This window comes from Pseudorasbora parva, chromosome 17 (assembly GCF_024679245.1).
Source record: "Pseudorasbora parva isolate DD20220531a chromosome 17, ASM2467924v1, whole genome shotgun sequence".
Lineage (NCBI taxonomy): Eukaryota > Metazoa > Chordata > Actinopteri > Cypriniformes > Gobionidae > Pseudorasbora > Pseudorasbora parva.
This window is the reverse complement of record NC_090188.1, coordinates 25904185-25923949: the sequence shown is the minus strand read 5'-3', so window position 1 is coordinate 25923949 and position 19765 is coordinate 25904185. Positions and strand designations below refer to the sequence as shown.

At 38.1% G+C, this 19765-nt stretch overlaps 1 protein-coding gene across 1 annotated transcript in view; it reads right to left on the bottom strand.

Annotated features, from left to right (window-relative positions):
- The window catches only part of macrod2 (mono-ADP ribosylhydrolase 2), a 667187-nt gene that overhangs the window by 152153 nt on the left and 495269 nt on the right, over nt 1–19765 (bottom strand). Inside the window, exon 8 of the mRNA XM_067422444.1 lies at nt 18890–18963. Within this exon, the coding sequence (XP_067278545.1) occupies nt 18890–18963 (74 nt within the window). The remainder of the gene's footprint in view (nt 1–18889; nt 18964–19765) is intronic.

The following is a 19765-nucleotide window of genomic DNA, read 5'->3' as shown; positions in this document are numbered from 1 at the left end:
AATCTATTAACTTTCATTAAAATGGTGGACGAGACTAACCACAATCTTTATGCATTAGAAAATAAAACAGAAATACAATATCAGTCAAAACTGAATAAAACAAAAGAAAGTATTGACGCTTGACCCAACTGTGAAGACAGGAGTAATTGGCTTTACCCCGTTCAAATTGAAAAATATGTTTACATACCTACAGATACAACACTCAAACAAATTAACGCTGGGGGTTGTCATCTGTGTGATTCGTTGCCCTCCGGATAGCAGGCAGCATATTGATGTGCATGCCATGTTAAAGCTAGCGGTCTAAACCCACGTCTGGTTAAACCCCCACGAGCGGACATAATTAATGCACAAACATTGACTTTCAAACTGGCTGTGGCCCCAGGCCATGCTTTGAGGCTAATTCTGATTCCTCGCAATGGCAAAGCAAGAGATGAAGATCATTTGGCTCACTCGTGTTGATCTGAGACCTTTACCTGTTGATTCACAGTCTTTGCCATCCTACCTTCCTAAAACCTGGATATAGCCATCACTCAGCATAGCATCAGACCCCAAGCAGCGATAACATACATGCCCAGTTAAGCTGTCAATACGGGGAATGTTAATAAATCACAAATAATATTCAATGGTGACAAAAGAGACTAGTTCTAGAAGCTCAGCTAGCCAAGTTTCAAAAAGGTTATCCCAAAAGGACAAGTTCAACACTCAACTTCCATCTTTAGCAACAGTAAAGGCCACATAGAGAGAGGGCCAAATAAAGAAAGTAATCTATGCTTTGCCACACAAAGTCCCCTTTATATCAATACAACATCAAGCCAGTGAAGGGAAAGAATGGTTCCAAATGTAGGCCAGTCAATTGATTGATCTGTCTGTGACATTGAACAGGCGTCAGTCTGGATTTTGGACGGCTGCATCGATATACAAAATAAAATCTGTCACTGCAGTTTGAGTTAATTTCAGAGTTTATTCAATTTACTTATTTTTCAGAAAACTCATTTTGGAGCCACGTGAAAGGAGATGAAACACATTAAATAAGGAAGAAAAGGGTTAACATGTAGGAATAAAGTAAGGAAGAAATGGAGAGAACAATTAAATGAAAGAAATAAAAAGAAAGATAAAATTAAGGAAGGACAGAAGGAAGAAAAAAGGGTGAATGACAAAAGGAAGTGAAAAACCAAAGGACAGAATGAAGAAAGAAAAAAATGCAGCAAGGAAGGAAAACTGGAAAGAAAGGAAGAAAAGAGGGGGGATATAATGAAAGAAGGAAGGAAGGAAGATACGAAGTAATGTACTTGATGTACTTGAGCATGATCTATTCTTCCATAATCTCCTGTCAGTCAAGATATGCAACAGATCCTCAATAATAGCAACGCCTCCGTCATGAAGGACAGAAAATGCTGACAAGTGTCTTTTTATTCTAAGGCCTGCGGTTTATGGCTTAATCCATATTAATACAATCACCAGGGAGAGAGGCAAAAAAAGTGGCCATTACATTTTTCATAATCTTCCATTTCTGCGAGCCACAGATAGCAAGCATAATTAATCCCTATGATAAACGACTCACTGACGAGGATGTCATCACTTTATTTTGGAGGACGTGCGTCGGCTCTCTGTTGTTTCTGCATTAAGTTCTCTCTGAGCTTCTATTGAACACAAATTGAATAAGTAGGGTCGAATGGGAACTGTATGCATAAGTGATGAAAACTTCATGGATCAGGTGCGAGATTTTGGATGCAAGTTAATTTACACCTTAAGATTTGTGACTGTAAAGCAACAAAACTCATAAAAGAGCAATATATGTAAATGCAATAAGTAAAGCTCATTAAAATCATATCTACTTCTTTTATGAAGCGTGATATGGGTCAAAAACTTTTGAATGAGCAGGTTTTTGATGAGCGGGTTTCTCTCTCGTATTTCCCAACAGTCAAATTGGTATTTTTATATAAACTTTTATCTTCATGAGTTCAGACGCGTCATCGAAATTGATTTTCATGCAAGCATATCGTGGAGGGGATATTGACACTGTGAAAGCAATTGGCTGTAACCTTGGGCTATGTATATCTCTCATATGATCTGATGATTAATTATAACCCTCGCTGCCTGTTTACAGTACACTTCTCACATTATTTATTTCATTTAGCACTGCTATCAATGTGTACAAAAAAGATCTTACATTTCCAGATTTCATAATATCATTATTATGAAAAATGTATGTTTTAGAAGAATAAAAAAAAACATACACTGACAATGTAATTACATTGTTTTATGTAATGTAAGGCTGTCAGACAAACTCCATTAGAGACAAAAGGACAATTCATTTGTCAACAAAGAAAAAGTGCTAAAGTGATGCCCTTCTCTTGAGGACTGTAATGTAGCATAAAACAATCAACACAGTTATTATTCTCTTTACGTCTCTATCTTAATGAATATGTAATCCAATTAGCATCAAATTAGTTTGCTGTAATCTGGACACATTAGGAGACAAACAAATAATTTCCTCAGAAGATGGCTAGGATGTATACAGATCAAGCCATCATGTTGTCTGGCTATCACCAGACCAAGCTCAGTTTAAGACTGAACATTGGTCTGGGGAGTCTGCTCTGTTTTTTCTACTGCACAAGAGGCACAATCAACAAGCATTATTCAAATGACTCTGTACGCAATTGGATACTCCTTCAACCAATCAGACCACAAGAGGCGTGATCAACTCCTTGCGATCTCTTCTCTATCCGTAATCGTTTTAAACCCGCTAATAGCGCGCCAGGTGGATAAGCCAGTGTGTGATTGGTTCCCACAACAGAATCAGAAGAAATTAGTGTACAGGTTTCCAGACTGAGTTGAAGGGAGAAATCAAATCGCCGGCAGATCAGGCTGGGTTTACCTATGTGCATTTAAAAGCAATATTTATATACAGCTATACTGATTTTAAATTAAAACAATATCACACAACAAGGATTATCACATTATTGCCATAAACTGAGGCTATTATACAACCGTTACATAAAAAGTAACACTAATGGGGAATCTATATGTATACATCTATGGAGTAAGGGACTTAATAATGTGCACAATCCTCCATTACTAATCTGAAAACTGCCAAAGTCGCTAGAGTACAAGGAAGCAGCACAATGTTATATAGCTTTTGCACAATAGTTCAATAAAAAACAAAATAATACTGAGAAACTTTAGCATTATTGTCATGTTAGTTTTTTTTTTTTTTTCTCTCTGCCAACAACATTGTTTTGTGTCTCCAAGTGGCTTTGAACAGATCAGATGAAATGTTAATTGACTCTTAAAGACTGTCACCACTATTTTACAATATTGCTGTTTTTATTATATCTTTGATCAAATAAATGCAGCTTCGATCAGCATTTCTTTCAAAAACATTAACAAAAACTCACCAACCCCAATTTTTGTATTGGTAGTTTATCTGTCCATGGACATCTGTGCAAATACGCATATATGTACAGTATAAACAGCACAGCTAAACGCTACTGGCTGACACATAGCAACACACAACCTAGCGCTAGCACAAGTTTTCTGAAAGCCCCAGCTGTTTCCTTTTGGGACAGTGAATAAGTAATAGAAGGCTGTGTTAGATAAACAGGTTATGACCTTTTCTATTGAGATTGATAGTTCCATGTCAGTAGTGAGGAAAATAAATGTTCACCCTCAGCACTGCACGCTCTGATTGGACATACGGAGGGAAAGTGAGCAGTGCTTAAAGAGGTCTCTGGTGGCGGTAACCTGGAGAGAATCCAACTTGGACTACCAGCTACTCCATCACGGTAATGTGTGTAAATGTGTGTGCATATGACAACATGAGTTTCTCGTTGTCTTCAGTTTGTTCTTGACCTCATCCCAACAGGTTTCTCTATGGCAGTATGACACAAACTTGAAAAGAAAGTACAGTCAACTTCACAAGAAGGCCTGCAGCCACTCTGAATGAAGTAGTCTGGAGTTAGCCTCTCTGTACACCACAAAACTCAGAATAGCGATGGCAGATGTGACACCAATGTAAGATATAAAAGAGATGCCAGCGTCTCAGTTCGGTGAGCACCTTGAATAGGAACATCTGACATTTCTGTGTCTTTCTCACTGACTTCACCTGAACCGAACCGGGCGGCCTGGCAACTGGTAAGCGCCCCCGCCTGGTCTCCAGTGACCACCTACTGCAATAAAAGACATGCGGACCGTTTCACACGAAAGAGCACTTCACCTTTAAGTTAAAAACACTTTAGCTCTGTTTCAAAACCTAGCGATCTGCCATACTGCCAACCGCCTTCTAAAGCAGCCTCCTAACGTAAAGGGAACCTCAGAAATGAATCATTTGGAACACTCAACATGGAGGCAACTTACAAAATGTTATAAATTACCTTCAGTTATTCTCTCTCCCATAAAACTCATAGTCAGCACATTTCCAAAATAAAAGTTTTTAACATTAACAACCTTACTGACAACAAACAATCATTCTTTTAAAGTATTTATAGTATTAAGTTCTTATTCTGATGTGATTGTTTTTGCCAAATTCTTAAACCTTGCACAACTGCTTATCCCAGGATAACAAAATTATTCAAACAGATAAATAAATGTAAATATAAAAAAGTGTAACAGATCAATGAGTCAAGGTTATATTTTCAAAGCATTTGACAAAACAGTATTTAAAAATAATATAGTCAAAAATTGTTTTATTATTCTTTTTTTAAATAAGCTGTATAAAATCCAAACTGTCCTCCAAAATACGAAAAACGTCTCTATAGGTCGTTTTTCAAACACCTTATCACAACATTTATTTGCATTTTAAAGTCATGTGCCCTCTAACTGCCGTAAAAATAATGACTGTTATGTGACGTCATGAAATGACGTATAACTGCTGTAACCAATCAAAATGCGTGTTTATTTTAATGCAGTGTGTGGACTTTTTTACCACCATTTGTCATATTCGCGTTTTGCAAAAATGATACACCCACCCCATCCCTAAACCTACCCAGTAATTTATAGTGCATACACACTTTATGAGCATGTGTTCCCTGGGATCAGGGAACTCCCTATGGCATGATCACATGTTGTTGTATATTGCAATGCTTTACTAATTGAGCTATGCAAAACCTGAATGTTACAGATAAAAGGGAAAAATGCTTTCAAATGAAAGTGCCCTTTTGTCAATAGGAGCACAGCTTTAGAAAACTCTCCTGTGGGTCATATTTCATGAATAATATATTTTGTCGATAGGGGCACAACTTTAGTAAACGCTCCAATGGGTCGTATTTCAAGGAAGTGACAAACAACCTATTAGGCGTATTGGTTGGATTGCATGTTGATAAAATTATGTATTTTAATCCTTTTTCATGGCTGAAAAGTCAAATGTTTGTCATTTTTAATAATGACCCACTGATCTACTAATAATAAACATATATGGAATATAGTTTTAAATAAAATATATATTTCTTTAATTCTAAAATATAATCTACGGTATTAATACTTTTCAGTAGTGAATGAATTACACATTTATAAGCAACAATTCTCCAGCATTTTCATAGTGTCTTCTGGGATTAGCTCCTCTGCACATGTTAAAATGAGGCCTCGGAAGCAACTCGGTTTTGGAACATAATAATTCTGTCACTCATCCCTCATATTTATTGTTAAATAAAGGCAGCTGCACTTGAGCTTGAGTCTCATGATGACTTTAGGTCATATATACCTGGGCTGTTTGTTTGGAATAGCCACAACGGAAAGCCATTCTGCCCTATTCTCCGTTTGACATTCTCAATATATCTTCCTTTCAAAAAATGACAACGAATATCTCCCTGATGTCATTTAACAGTCTTACCTGCCACAGTCCCTGCTGTACTTGAAATGATATTTACTGTTCGGATAGCAAATCGCACCATCACGACAGGCATTTGTTTCTATTAGCCATTCAATCTCAGTTTTCAGAGCTCCTGTGGGGGATTGCATTTATTATCCGCAATCTTAAATGACAGCTCGTGAAAAATAAACAAACATGTTTATAAAATTAAACAAAACAGGAGCAAGGTTTCTGCAGTTTTTATAAAGAGCTTTTTAAGACCAAGTAAAAAAAAATAAAAAATGAAGAAAGTGAAGGAAATTCACAACATGTAAATAGGTTCTGTTGTTTTAGCAACACTGTTCCATTTGTTTAACCTTCAACAGATCTCCATTACTTTTTAATTCATTTTACAAACAAAGCTTACACACCACTAGAATATGGACACAACTTGTACCTTCTTATCCTACTGCAAAAAAACTAATACTCTTGGTGTTCCAAGTCTTTTTGTCTTGTTGTCTATAGTGCAAATATTGCAATCTACTTGAGAGGAAAAATTATATAAGTCTTGTTTTCTGTGAAATGGTGATTAAATATAAATGATTAAAATGAACAAATAGCTGGCAGTGGCTTCAGAAAACTTAATTAAACTTGATCCAAAGCTTAAATCATACCACATTGACATATTTGTTTATATTTTAAGTGTAAACTCAGTGTCTTGACTTTTCAAAAAACTAGACTTCATGTCTTCTTTTTGGTATCCCAGTAAATGTATCTTGATTTAAAGATATTGTGCTTGAAAACAAGACAAAAATCAATCCATACAAAAACACTGAGGAAAATAGTGCAAGGAACATTCAATGCCATGACTTCATGAATTTAAGACTTTATGCTCCGATGCTCTTTTTCAGGCCGTAATTTGCGGAAGGGCTAATTAAGACCCACAGAAACCCTGAGGAGGACAAAAAGACCACAGTCCTTAAAAGCCACAAGTGAAGTGACAACAGCTTCGCTTAGTAACGCTTAGTTTCTCAGAGCACGCCATGGATTCCCGGTTCAGTCAAGGTTTTATTACAACGGAATCTCCACAATCTGTTTCACGTGTCAGAGCCGCGTGGGCGATGTGTGCGCCTGGACCAGGGTCCAAGAAGCTATATTAAACCGTCTGCTGGTTGCAAATTTAGAAGCGACAGCCAAATAAAGTGTCACACTGCATTTTTCACCAGCAGATTAAAGCAATGTAGGCTTGAATTACAACAAATTAGATGTAAAAATGGGAAATAAAGCAAGCAGATGACTGAAGATGGCTGATGCACCAGAGCACACTGGTGACATATGGACAACCAGCGGCAGTGACTGAAAGAGATCTATCTATCTATCTATCTATCTATCTATCTATCTATCTATCTATCTATCTATCTATCTATCTATCTATCTATCTATCTATCTATCTATCTATCTATCTATCTATCTATCTATCTATCTATCTATCTATCTATCTATCTATCTATCTATCTATCTATCTATCTATCTATCTATCTATCTATCTATCTATCTATCTATCTATCTATGGCAGATGCCTAATAAGTGTCCCACTTGTAGCAGAACAAACAGTAGCACAAACTATTTAGAAATGTACACTGAAAAGAGTGCATTTGCTCTTTGCCATTTCAGTTAACCTTACTAAAGAAATAACTGCACATATTATTAAAACATGCCGGCGACTGAACATTTACAGGCACGTGACCTAGTTCGGCTTAAGGACCAGCGCTTTAAAAAGCACTGAAATTGAGCAATACAGTTTATTAAACCTCTGAAAACAGGGCAGCAACCGTAATTGATTCATCATGTTGGTTGGGGCAGGGGGCTCATTGAATGTCTACGGCTGCCATAGACGGTCATATAGAAATCATACTGACGAGAAATACATCCGAGAGAAAGAGGGTGCAGAGTTGTCTGGACTCATAAGAGCAGATGAAAGCGTGACTTCCCACTTTGATGCCCTCAGATGTGAGAGATCATGACAGAGCTGGAACATGCAGTGCCGAAGATGATGTGCTCGTCCGTTTGTGCTCAACTTTACCACAATAGAAGGGAAAAAAAAAACACCCACTGCTTGGCTTTTCAGAATGATTTCACGCAGGGCACAAATGCCTTCTGTGAAGCTCTATAAAGCCACCAGGGGCATGGTGCCCTGGACCAGGAGATCTATCTCATATTAAAAGAAGAACCTCCGAAATGTGAGCGTGACCCCAAAGGCTGGACTACCACAGTCCACACTGGAGGGATGAGGTGCTTGCATGTATTTCTATGGTCCCTTTTGTGTTTGTAACATTTTGTGTGGGTAGACTTTTCAGGAAGTTAACGTTTAAGAAGAGGAGAGCAAAGTTGCATCACTATGTCAAATCTACAGCAATCCATCACTCTTATTTGAGAGTGTTATGAAAGAGTTCCTTCAATAGTGCCTTATTAAATAGTAAATTACATTAAACGCTCTCAATCCACATAGCTGAAGAAAACAGAAATACCATTTAAAAGTTTGAGGTTGGCAAGTTTTTGAAACAAGGCTGTATTTATTTGTTAAAAAAATACAGCAAAAAAAAAGTCATTTTGAGAAATATGATTGAAATGACATTGTACAATTTAAAATAATGTTTTCTATTATATTTTTTTTTAAAGTAATTTATTTATGTAATTTCAAAGCTACATTTTTTCAGCATCATTACTCCTGTCTTTAGTATCACATGATCCTGCTGATTAAGTGCTTATAAAACATCTATTATGTTGAAAACAGTTGAGAATTATAATTTTAACAATGATTTTCCAGAAATCGTGATGAATTTTTCAGGTTTCTTTTTTCAGTAGAAGGTTCAAAGAACAGCATTTATTTAAATGCACTACTACTACTACTACTATTAATAATTCGATTTATTCCATAAAAACCATACTTTTATCTGACAACGAAATTTGAATGTCTAAAACTTAGATTACATTTTGATTTAAAAAAATAAATAAATTATAAATAAATAAATAAAACAAAGCATAGTTGCTTTCAGGCATTACGAAATGTCTCTAAAATAAGAGAAAACAGTCCTTTACTGTGTTTCTATGGGAAGAATCACCCAGCCCCCTTCTCACTGCGGCCCAGCTTCCATCAGAAAACCCCATCTCCATTACTCTTCCCCAATGCGGTATAGTGAACATACACCCTGGCCCGCGAAGGTTAACCTTCAGTCATCAATCACAATTGTCGGAGTGTGAGGTGCTGCAGCACAACTCTACCATGATATATTACACATATAAGTAGAGGCATCTTAAGGTGGCTATAAGAGCCCGGGACCTAATTTACAAGCCAGGCCTAATGCACCTTATTGTGAAGCTAACAGTGTAGTGCATACATGCACTTATGTCCCTGGATGCTCTCGACGAACTAATGCACCTCTCGCATGCCAAGCCCGTAATGGCACTCTCACTGTTATGGATAGAGATACTATCAGCACAGCAAATTATCCTTCATGCATGGGATTTCAGCTGTGTATTTTGGGATGCAATAGAATAGAATAGAATAGAATAGAATAGAATAGAATAGAATAGAATAGAATAGAATAGAATAGAATAGAATAGAATAGAATAGAATAGAATAGAAGCTGTTTTTTTACAGCTTGGCTCCTGGACCTCCAATTCCTCTCTCTTTTCTCACTCTCGCACTGACTGGAGAGAGATGGACAGAGATGAATCTGTAAATATTCTGTGTATAGTGGAGTGGAGACTTCCATATTACCTATACAATGATGTCTGGAACTTGAAGTTTATGGGACTCCCCTATATAACGTATGAAACAACATCACTGTATTCTTTTTTACATTACCTTACTCTACAGTGGGCTTAAAGATAGATAGACTGAAGCTCACTTCAAAATTTCAATTCTGTCATAATTTATTCACCTTCACCTCATTCCAAAGCTGTATGACTTTCCACTATAAAATACAAAACAGAGCATTTGAAAATAAATATAATAATAACAATTCGTGGTGAGGTGGGCAAGCGAGAGACGTGGGAGGAGCGAGTGAGACCGGTGCGTGATCTCGAGTCCTCTCATGAGGGAGCTCGGAGGCATATAAGGACGAGCAACACCAGGGAAAGACGAGAGAGGGTCCCTCATGGATGACTGCCGCGCACACACATAATAAAACATGTCCTTATATGCCTCCGAGCTCCCTCATGAGAGGACTCGAGACTATGCATACACCACCAATCGATCACTGTAGAGAATGTTATAAGATGCTATAATGTCCGCCTCATTCTGTGATGTTATTTCAAACACTCGGTTACAGTAAATGTTGTCATCTCTTTTGTTGAACAACAGGCTTGTAAATGCTTCTCATTACAATTTTGGAAAGATGTTAGGCACATGTTGCTTTTGGCTTTTCACAGTGTTGGTCTGGTTTCACACTCAACTTGATTCTGTCGAACGCCATGGTGCATTTCCATTCATCTTGCAACAGACAGCCGTAAATATACTGTTTTTTTTATTAATTTGGTGCCATTATCCACAGCTAAGTAAACGACACTTGAGTTTACTGTATGTGAGTAGCGTACTCTTTTGAGGAGACAGTGGATTGCCATTCATTTTCCACCCTGACTGCAGGCTCACTCTCACTCATATCGAAGGTACATAATAATGTCATCCCTTACATGTGTTTTATTGAACTTAATACATCGTAATTGGCTAAAATGCAGGCACAGATTACTTTTTTCCTGAACAAGTGCTCACCCGAGTCCGTGTTGCTTTCACATTCAAGTGAATCGCGGCACAGTTCGAGTGCCACCGAACTCAGACCACCTCCTCCAGGGAGTTTGGTACCCCAAGTGCGCACCGAGCTCCGCATGACAGCTTTCACATTAGCATTATTGTGCGATGGTGATATGAGCCGTGTCATTTGAAGGGTCAGTCACTTTTGTCCACCAGAGCTCCTGTCAGCTTTGTGTTCTAAGCGCAATTCAAATGCTCCGCTCTCCACCCAGGTATAAAAGCTGCTATCGGTTAATGAAGATTTTGCGGATGAATTCACAGCTCGGATTGGACTCTTGACGTGTCAAAAGTGATAAGAATTTTCAGCTTTCTGAACTTTGCCATCGTTGACATTTCTTTTGACTTGACTCCCGTTGATACAGACTGTAAGTTGCTGTGTGATTCTAGATATTGTGAGACTCACACCTGTAAGTAAATGTGGTTGTCAATCTCAAAAATTGACAGTGTGAATGCAGCCTTTGAGAGTTTGGTTCACAACATTCTTCAAAGTCTTATTTTGTGTTTCTCATAAGAAAGAAAGCTTTACAAGTTTGGAAATACATGAGGGTAAGTAAATGATGACAATTTCTAGGTGAATAGAATTAATATTACTGTGATAACATCTGCAACAATCAGCAGGGAACATCCAATAAAGAACTAAATGCAGCTGTCCTATTCCATAAATAATTTAGGAAACCTTTTAAAGAACTTCTTACAGCTTTATCATTGTGTTTAAACACTATTAAAGCATCATTAGAGTATCTGCTTTCTTAAGTTCATTGTAAAGCATAATTGGAATTAGAACTATGGCCTGTTTTCAGTGGTGTGCACGGGGGTGGGGGGTGGTTGGTGCTTGGCTGGAGGGAGGTTGAGCCCCTGCACCTTTGAAAGTGCCCTTTTAGATCGCACCACAGTGCCCCCAACGAAGGCGATCTCTACAGAGGAGGAGGATCTATTTATTATTTATCATTTATTATTATTAAACATTTCGTTAGGCAGTTTATTACCATTTTTAGAACATTAGAACATTTTTAGAATTTTTTATTGAAAGTAAATGCCTTTTTGATGTGATATGTGATAGAAAAAGAGAGTAGAGCGGGCCCTGCAAAAGGTGGATTCGAACTTGGGTCAATCGCATCAAAACCTAGATCTTTAAACCTTATGCTTTACTGACTAAACCACTGAAAAAGTTGAAGTACAGCTTCAGTACAGCATTTCTTCGTATCTTTTCCTCCCAAACAGGCACTGTTAGGTGGAGCTAGTGCGAATAGCGTTTGCCAACAATGCACGCTATTTGCACTTGGTGCACCAGGCGCATGGTCTAAAAGGGTCATCCCTGCTCTCTTAATGAGTAATGGGTGTGTTTTGGGTGTAACGCCTAACAAACTAATCAGAGGCTCATCTCCAATTCCCTTTAAAAGCCAGTGGCGCTTGTGCTATGACGGATTCGCTATTTACAGGGCAGAATTTGCAAGTGGAAAAACTGGATACTTCTCAGAGAGGAATCATGAAAGGGCACCAGGACATGAAAATGAAACTGCGTCGAGCTGAAAATAGCAAAAAACACTTGCATCACATTGTGCCGGGTGTATTATAGAGCCCTTAATAATCATTTGTCGTCTTATATTTAAAAAAAGGAAGATATTAGGTAGAAACTAAATCAGCAGGTGCAATTAAGTCAAATTACAACAAAGCATCTACTTTTTCTACTTTACAAACAAATAAAAAAATAAAAAAACACATAGCAGCCAGAAGAAAGCAAGGTTACAAGTCAGTAAAAAGATCAAGTAACACTTCAGGTGAAGACACGCCATTAAAACACAACAATAAATCCCTCTTACTGTGCTTTGTCCTCTCCGCCTAAATACTCAGTAATTAATTCTCACTTTCCCTCAATTCACAATCAACCTGGAGGTTTTGCTTTGGCCTAACAATCACAATAAATTAAACTGTCCTCTGCTCCCGCAGGTAAAAGCCATTCAATAAAAGCCGCCCAGAAATCTGTTATGCAATCTATTCTAAAGGCCGGAACACACCAAGCCGACGGTCGGCCGTCGGGCAGTTTTTGTGCGTCGGCCAACTAAGTTTCCTCGGTGTGTTCCACACAGTTCCACGCCGTCGGCTGGCGTTGGTCCTCGTCGGCTGTTTTTCAGCCGATTCGACATGTTAAATCGGCGTCGCGGCATGTCGGTCAGTCGGGACATATGATCGTTCTGATTTGCTGTTCAGCTAGCGAACCAGTGCACGAGAAAATAAAACGGAAGTGACGAAGCAAGTAAACGACAGAGTCAAGAGGGAACACAGAACGCCTGTCTCCTCCATAGACAGTAAAAGAAAGGTGTCGTCTCATTTGATTATATTCCTCATTACGATACATGTTAACACATGTTAATATATATGGCTGTGTAGACCGAGGCAAGTGAAGACAAACTGATCAGCATGATCCAGCAAAGGCCAGCTTAGTATCACACTACGGGAAAATGTTAACGTTATGTCAACTGTGTGGCGAAAGCAGAACCGTGGCGTGAGATCGCAAATAAAGTTGTCATGTCAGGTAAGATTTCCTTTTTGCAATATTTTTTTCTTCTTCAGTAGTCCATATTCAAAAAAACTGCATGTTAGATTGTTGTGTGCAACTTTCATCTTTGCACAGCAGTTAATTTCACATTCAAAATGCACTAAAGATATCAAAACACTTAATGCATGTCTTCATGTCCAAAAGCAATGATAAATCCACAGTTTAGCCCTCATATATTTCGGTTGTACTAACTGTGTGGAGAGTTTTGCAAAAGTGACCTAAATGTATTGAGAAATGTGTTCAAGCGACTGTAAAAAAAAATGCTGTCATCCAGAATACATCCAGTTAATAGTAGAACAAAAATGAACATTACAATAGCCATGAAATTGACATAACTCAGCGTAATGTTTTTTTATTTTTTTTATTGTCCCTCAGAGAAAGAGCTCAAGAAGCGGTGGGATTCATTGCGAACCCACATGTGTTACAAGAAACATGGACCCTCAGGAAGTTCTGGAGCTCAGAAGACCCACCTGCAGTTTCTAGAACCTCACACAAAAAGGAAGGAGTGCACCTCAAATCTAACTATCAGGGTACACACACACACACACACACACACATATATATATATATATATGTATGTATGTATGTATGTGTGTGTGTGTGTATAATTTATTTTATTTATTTTTTCTTTCCATTTGGACAAATGAACATTTTGCTTTTGGTAAAGTGGCCAATGAATGTTCAGATGGGTCTATTTACAAGTAATTCAACAAATCAACTTCCACAATGTGCATCTGAATAGATCCATTTAGCCAATTTGCAGGGTATTGTTTTAGCTATGCCCTGTTATTGTTATGGGTTATTGGTGATTAAGTGTAAGAATCTATTGTATCACATTGTTCACATTTTGATTGTTTCTTTAAGGAACCTTTGTCTGAAAGTGAATCCTGTTTACCCTCAGATGGTACCAACAGTGACACCTGGATTGGCACCCGTGAGGAGCCCAGCTTCATTACGGCGGAGCTACGGCCCAGTACACCCTTGGCTGAATCTACACATATAGCTACTTTTATAGCTATTCTCTATATAGCTATTTGTGCCCATTGTACTGAACATTGGAAAATAAAAAACTTTGACTTTGGGTACTTGCATTCACAGTTCTTTATGTAAAAAAGGATCACAAAACACAAGATGATGCAGAATTCTAACCCTTATTTTGCTATTTGACATCTAACTAGCAGGGTAAATAAACACATCTGTATTGATGTTTTAATTTAAGAATAAATAGATTTTCAATTAATAGAGACATATTTTCATAATGTGTTACTTCCACAATACAATGTTATCAAAGTGCAATATCTGTAAATTAATAGTTAGCATGGTTACTGTCAGTTAAGTTCAGTGTATGGTTTAGTGTTACATTATTTTCATTAACATTTCTGTGCCACTGGAGATTTCATTTCCAAACTGCTGTTATGTGATGTGCAAGAAGCAGCATGATATCATTTTGAAGAAATGTCACCATAGGCAAGTTTCCAATGAAAAAAATATATACAAATTCTGTCATAATTCATTGAACTAGCACCAAGCATTGTCACAAACATAATTTACTGTAAATCAGAATGCGTCATACACATATATTTATTTTAACAATCCTTATAAGTGGCCATTGCTCAGATTGTGTCACATTAACTTCCACAATGCATCTGAATGAGCCAATTTGCAGGGTATTGTTTGAGCTATGCCCTGTTATTGTTATGGTTCATTGATAGGTGAACAAGTGTAATAATCTATGGTTTCACATTTTGACTTCGGGTATGGTTTCACCCATTTAGTGAGCGTTTCTTTGTATTTTTCGCGTCCGCTTCTACCTTTCCTCTTCCACAAGTAAAAGACCAAGGGCTGACAACGGCAATGCCATTTGCAACGTTCTGAAATGCACGAATCCGTCTGTGTGGGGAAACGAAAACGACAGCTGATATCTTTATAGCTCTTCCGGTTTCCCGCTTCGAATAACGAAAACAGACTACTGCCACCAGCTGGGACGGAAAGGTATTTCCTCTAACGCAGGCGCAGAACGGACGCGCTATTGGCCGTCTGATGTCGAGCGTCGGCTTGGTGTGTCAGGGCAACTTTGGACCGCTTTGGACCCAAGACGCTGCCGACGTGAGCCAACGTGAGCCGACTCAGCAGTTTGCTTTCGTCGCCACTAGTTGATCGGCGTCGGCTTGGTGTGTTCCTAGCTTAAGAAGCCCCGAGGAATGAGAGCTGCACCCACAAAGTTTTATTTGTTTGTTTGTTTATTTTTCAAAGCGAGTGCGTGACTACAGGTTGTTTGTAGAACTACTCTATTCATGTTACTCTTTACAAGCTACAGAGACACTTTGTTCATTTTGCTGATGCACACCCTGAGTTTACTTATAGAAATGCCAGGATTCCTTCAAAATCTTCAGCATGAAGAGCTGTCGCTTCTTCCATGAGCAAAGAAGCTGCTACATTTTCACAAGCAGGCTGATGTGTTAATTTAATTTAGCTTATGATCTTACTTGGATTAAGATAATAGGAAAATACTGCTAAGAAGGCAAATTCCTAACTGCAGTGTCTTAATGGGGTCAGCAGATGGATTACGGCAGTAAATAAACAAAGTCAGAGTCAGCGTTACATGACTGAAAGCCGGAGATTCAGAGTGAAAAAGGTCTAGTCACACCAAGTCCAGTTAAAGTAATAAGACTTTTAAAACAAAAAATATTCATGCTAAAATATTATACTAAATATTCTTTTGTATAATTCATACTAATGATTTATACTAAAGTTCATCATTCAGCATGAATGTTTTATTTTTTACATTTTACCAGAAAAATCATCATTTAAGAAAACCTTGTTCTGTCAAAAAACAAAATGTCAAACAATTCAAACTGAACAGGATTTTTAAAGGCTAAGCCATTAACGTAAAGTAAATCCATTAAAGGAGGACTATGCACTCCTTTCCGTCCACTAGAGGTCGTCTATTCAAAACAAAGGTGTAGTTTGATGACGCAAAGTTTGAGCGCAGCATCTTGGGACATGTGGTCTTCACCTCACAGCCGTTGGAAAATAGGACTCGGGCAGAAATCATGTTCATGAATGCGGTTATTAACGTTACTGTAGTGTGAAGCAGAGCAGGACTGAGTGTTGTGGAGCTGAGCAAGGCCGCTGGAACGAATGTTACACAAATACCCGCCTCGCGAGCACCGTGACTTTTATTATGACTGGGACGGGACACGTTCGCCGACCGTCTGCACTATTACTGCTCTTCCGGTTATGATTATGAGGTAATGCAACTCTGTTTATCATATTAGATACATTTAAGTGTGTTGAAAATGTTGTTATGACGTTACTCCACGCATTCACTTGTTCACACTGCTAAGAGTAAAGCGCTTCTGCCAAATAAAACACGACACCGACGGTAACGCAGAAACGACTTCCTCAGACGCTATGCTGAAACGTCCCGGATCCTTGGTTAAAATAGCAATTTTCTCACAATTTACAAATAGTTGGAAACATCTGGGATATTGTAGGTACTCAACTGAACAAAATATACAACACTGGCCTAGTGGTTTTTGGATATTTTACTGCAAAAATACTACATAGTGCACCTTTAACATGTTGAAGAGAGTATGAAAGAATTAGACAATATTTCATTAGTTCTCTCATTTTTAGTAATATTCACTAGTAGCATCGTTTCCCATAAAAACATGAATTCTCTGTTAGCTGTCCTACCACTTGTTCAACAATATCTTCTCTGGTATTTTCTTGAATGGGAAAGTGTCCTACAGCACCATACAAAAGTTTGGAAATAATCTAGCAGTATCTACATAAACCAATAATATCAATTCTTGGCATAAATGCATTTAAGTAACATGAAATTATCATTGAAGATCAGCAATAATGATTTTATTTTTGATTACATAAAAATAGCAATCACAGTCACAGTCAGACGCCCATTTGACAGCTGTAACGCCTGATTACTGGATAAAACCCTTGTTGATAGAAAATTAAGGTTAGTGTACAACAGACAAATTAGAAAACAGTTCAAAGGTGCTCTATGTAAGTTTTGAATTTAGTAAAGAATAAAAATACCATACTATGTTTGCATATATTTAGGAAACATGCCAAGTCCACATACTAATTTCTCTGAAAAACAATGTAACAGCCAGTTATTCTACTGTGAAATGTGTGTTGCGTTTCGAAATGCCTGTTTTAGTTTTTGTCTGTGCGTTAACGCACGTTGCAAATTTACCCAAAAGTATTTCGACACTACGGGTTGCCAGTAGACGGAAAACAGCGTATTGCGGCCATGGAAGCCAGCAAACAAACTCGGTCCGAGATCGCAGATTTTACCGGACCTAAAAACCCTCGGCATCCATCTAAAAATGAGAGCATATTAAAACACAGATAAATAAACTCACTAACTTACAATGTGCAAGTCTCCTTGGCTTCCATCGTCAATTGCACTCATTCCTGTTGCGTGTCCTCAAACTGGCAACCCAAGTGTCGAGTCTGTGTTTGAATGTTTTGATATTGTAAGTTAACTTTTGCAGGGCACTGTTAGACATTTTCCCATTAAGGAAAATAATATAATATGTCAGTGCAATTGTTTTGTCTCAAGATTCACACCAATAATGTTTTTTTGTTTTGTTTGTTTTTTATAGGGCACGTTTACAAAATTTTACTAAGGCCTAATCCTGGCTTAATCTAATAAATACAAGTAACTAAATGCATCCCTTGTATAACTAGGGTTCCACGGACCCGTGTTGAAAAAAAACTGTTGCAGTACCGAACACTTCATCATCAAAGTGGAATAACTCAACAGTTTGCACAACATTACAGATTATGATTGCTGAGGGATTGAGTTATTGATCTTGCTCCTTCAAACATCAGGATGATTAGCTGGAAGGTCAGCAGCTGTACTTCAGTTAATGTGAGGGGGGGGGGGGTCGTTTATCTACTATGACTGTCAAAACAAATCATGTAATATGCTTCGTACATTCAATTTGGTTTAAACAAACTAAAGCAATTATGCGCAGACAATGACGTAAATAATCACAAATAAACCTGTCAAGTCAAACACTTAATTAGCACATCCACCTGTCAGAATCACTACACATTCATGCGTTCACTCTCTCAACAGCACTCTAACGACTTAATTGATTTCCAAAATTCGTTTAGCCTTATTTTATTCGCACTTATTCTCCATCTTCCTGCACCGAATAGATGTTTGCAGCACAAACCCATTTTAAAAGTCAACAGACCATGTAAAGACGTTACTCAAGCTAAAATGCTTTCTAATTCAATGTGTGTGAAGTTAAGTTGCTGCGCAGATCAAGGCAGCTGGGTTTGGGTCTTCACAAAGAATTTGTTGCCTTATTTGATTAGACCTGGTTTCTCAGATATGAGACTAGGCAGGTCATTGATGGTTTGCTGAACATGCTCAAAGCTCAAAGTTGCATATTCTAGCATAATCATACCAAGTCTTTAGTAGTGCATAAGCAGCTGGACGTGACAGACAGAGAGAGACAAACATGACATTAGAAGAGAGCAGTTGCCACTTCACATTTTCCTCCTGGAAGAGTTGTGAGCTTTAATTGATTTTCCATCAGGGAAATGGACTATGGATCCCGGTTCCAACACTTCATGAGCATTTCCTATGATAAAAAAAATCTGCCCTTCAAACCAGGTTTTCTCCTCCAACTTAAAGCTCGTAGCCGACGACCTGTGAAATAAGAAGAGTTTCCCCGCTTCCAGCGGCTCCTACCTCATCTTGGTTGCTCACAATCCACTCATGCACAGTTTTCAGGGCGATTTCTGCTGCCGGCTCATTGGGGAAACCTGTGGATATAGCGAGAAGAAAGATTCAGCTTTGAATTTGCGCCATAGAAAAAGACTAGCACATGTACTCACACTTTAACACGTATGCAAACATCACCATATGGCTGTTTGCTGCTCAACTCTCTCCACACTTTCTGTGGTTATTACAAACAACAATCTGTTGAGAATGCACACAAATACAACACTGAACAATCTCACTACTTGCCCGTCCAAACAAACGCCCACTTTTTAATTATTATCCCAGCACCGTCGCTGCAATAGGCCTGTAATCCACATGACTGTTTGTACATACCTATCGCACATCCCCAAATGTGGCCTATTAGCTATATTTATCACGGGTGCTTGCCAATTCCTTGTAGATTTACTGATCCATTAAGTTGCGTCAACATAATCATTTACACTGTACTGCCATCTGTGGCAGGTGCCGGGGTCGTCACACCACGATCTTGATGAGAAAGTAATGACACATTGACCAGTGAACGTAAGAGATGATGCCACTAACTGCCATATTAACCACCAGAGCCCGAGCTGAGATGGGAAACCAGTCATGGTGTTAACACAGCGTATCGATTGAGAATAAATAGACTGGAGGAGATTAATATTTAATATTGCTGGAGGAGGAGAGGAGAGGAGATGAGGAGGAGGGGGTCATCAAATGAGTGCTTTTCCATTTTAAAAAGGTGAATTTAAAGTACATTTCTGACAGATTATAAACATTCTAACAGAAAAATGTGTTAAAGATCGAGTGAGAAGAGTTCATTTGATCATTCACTTTTTTTTTTCCTTTTCAAAAGTAATCTGT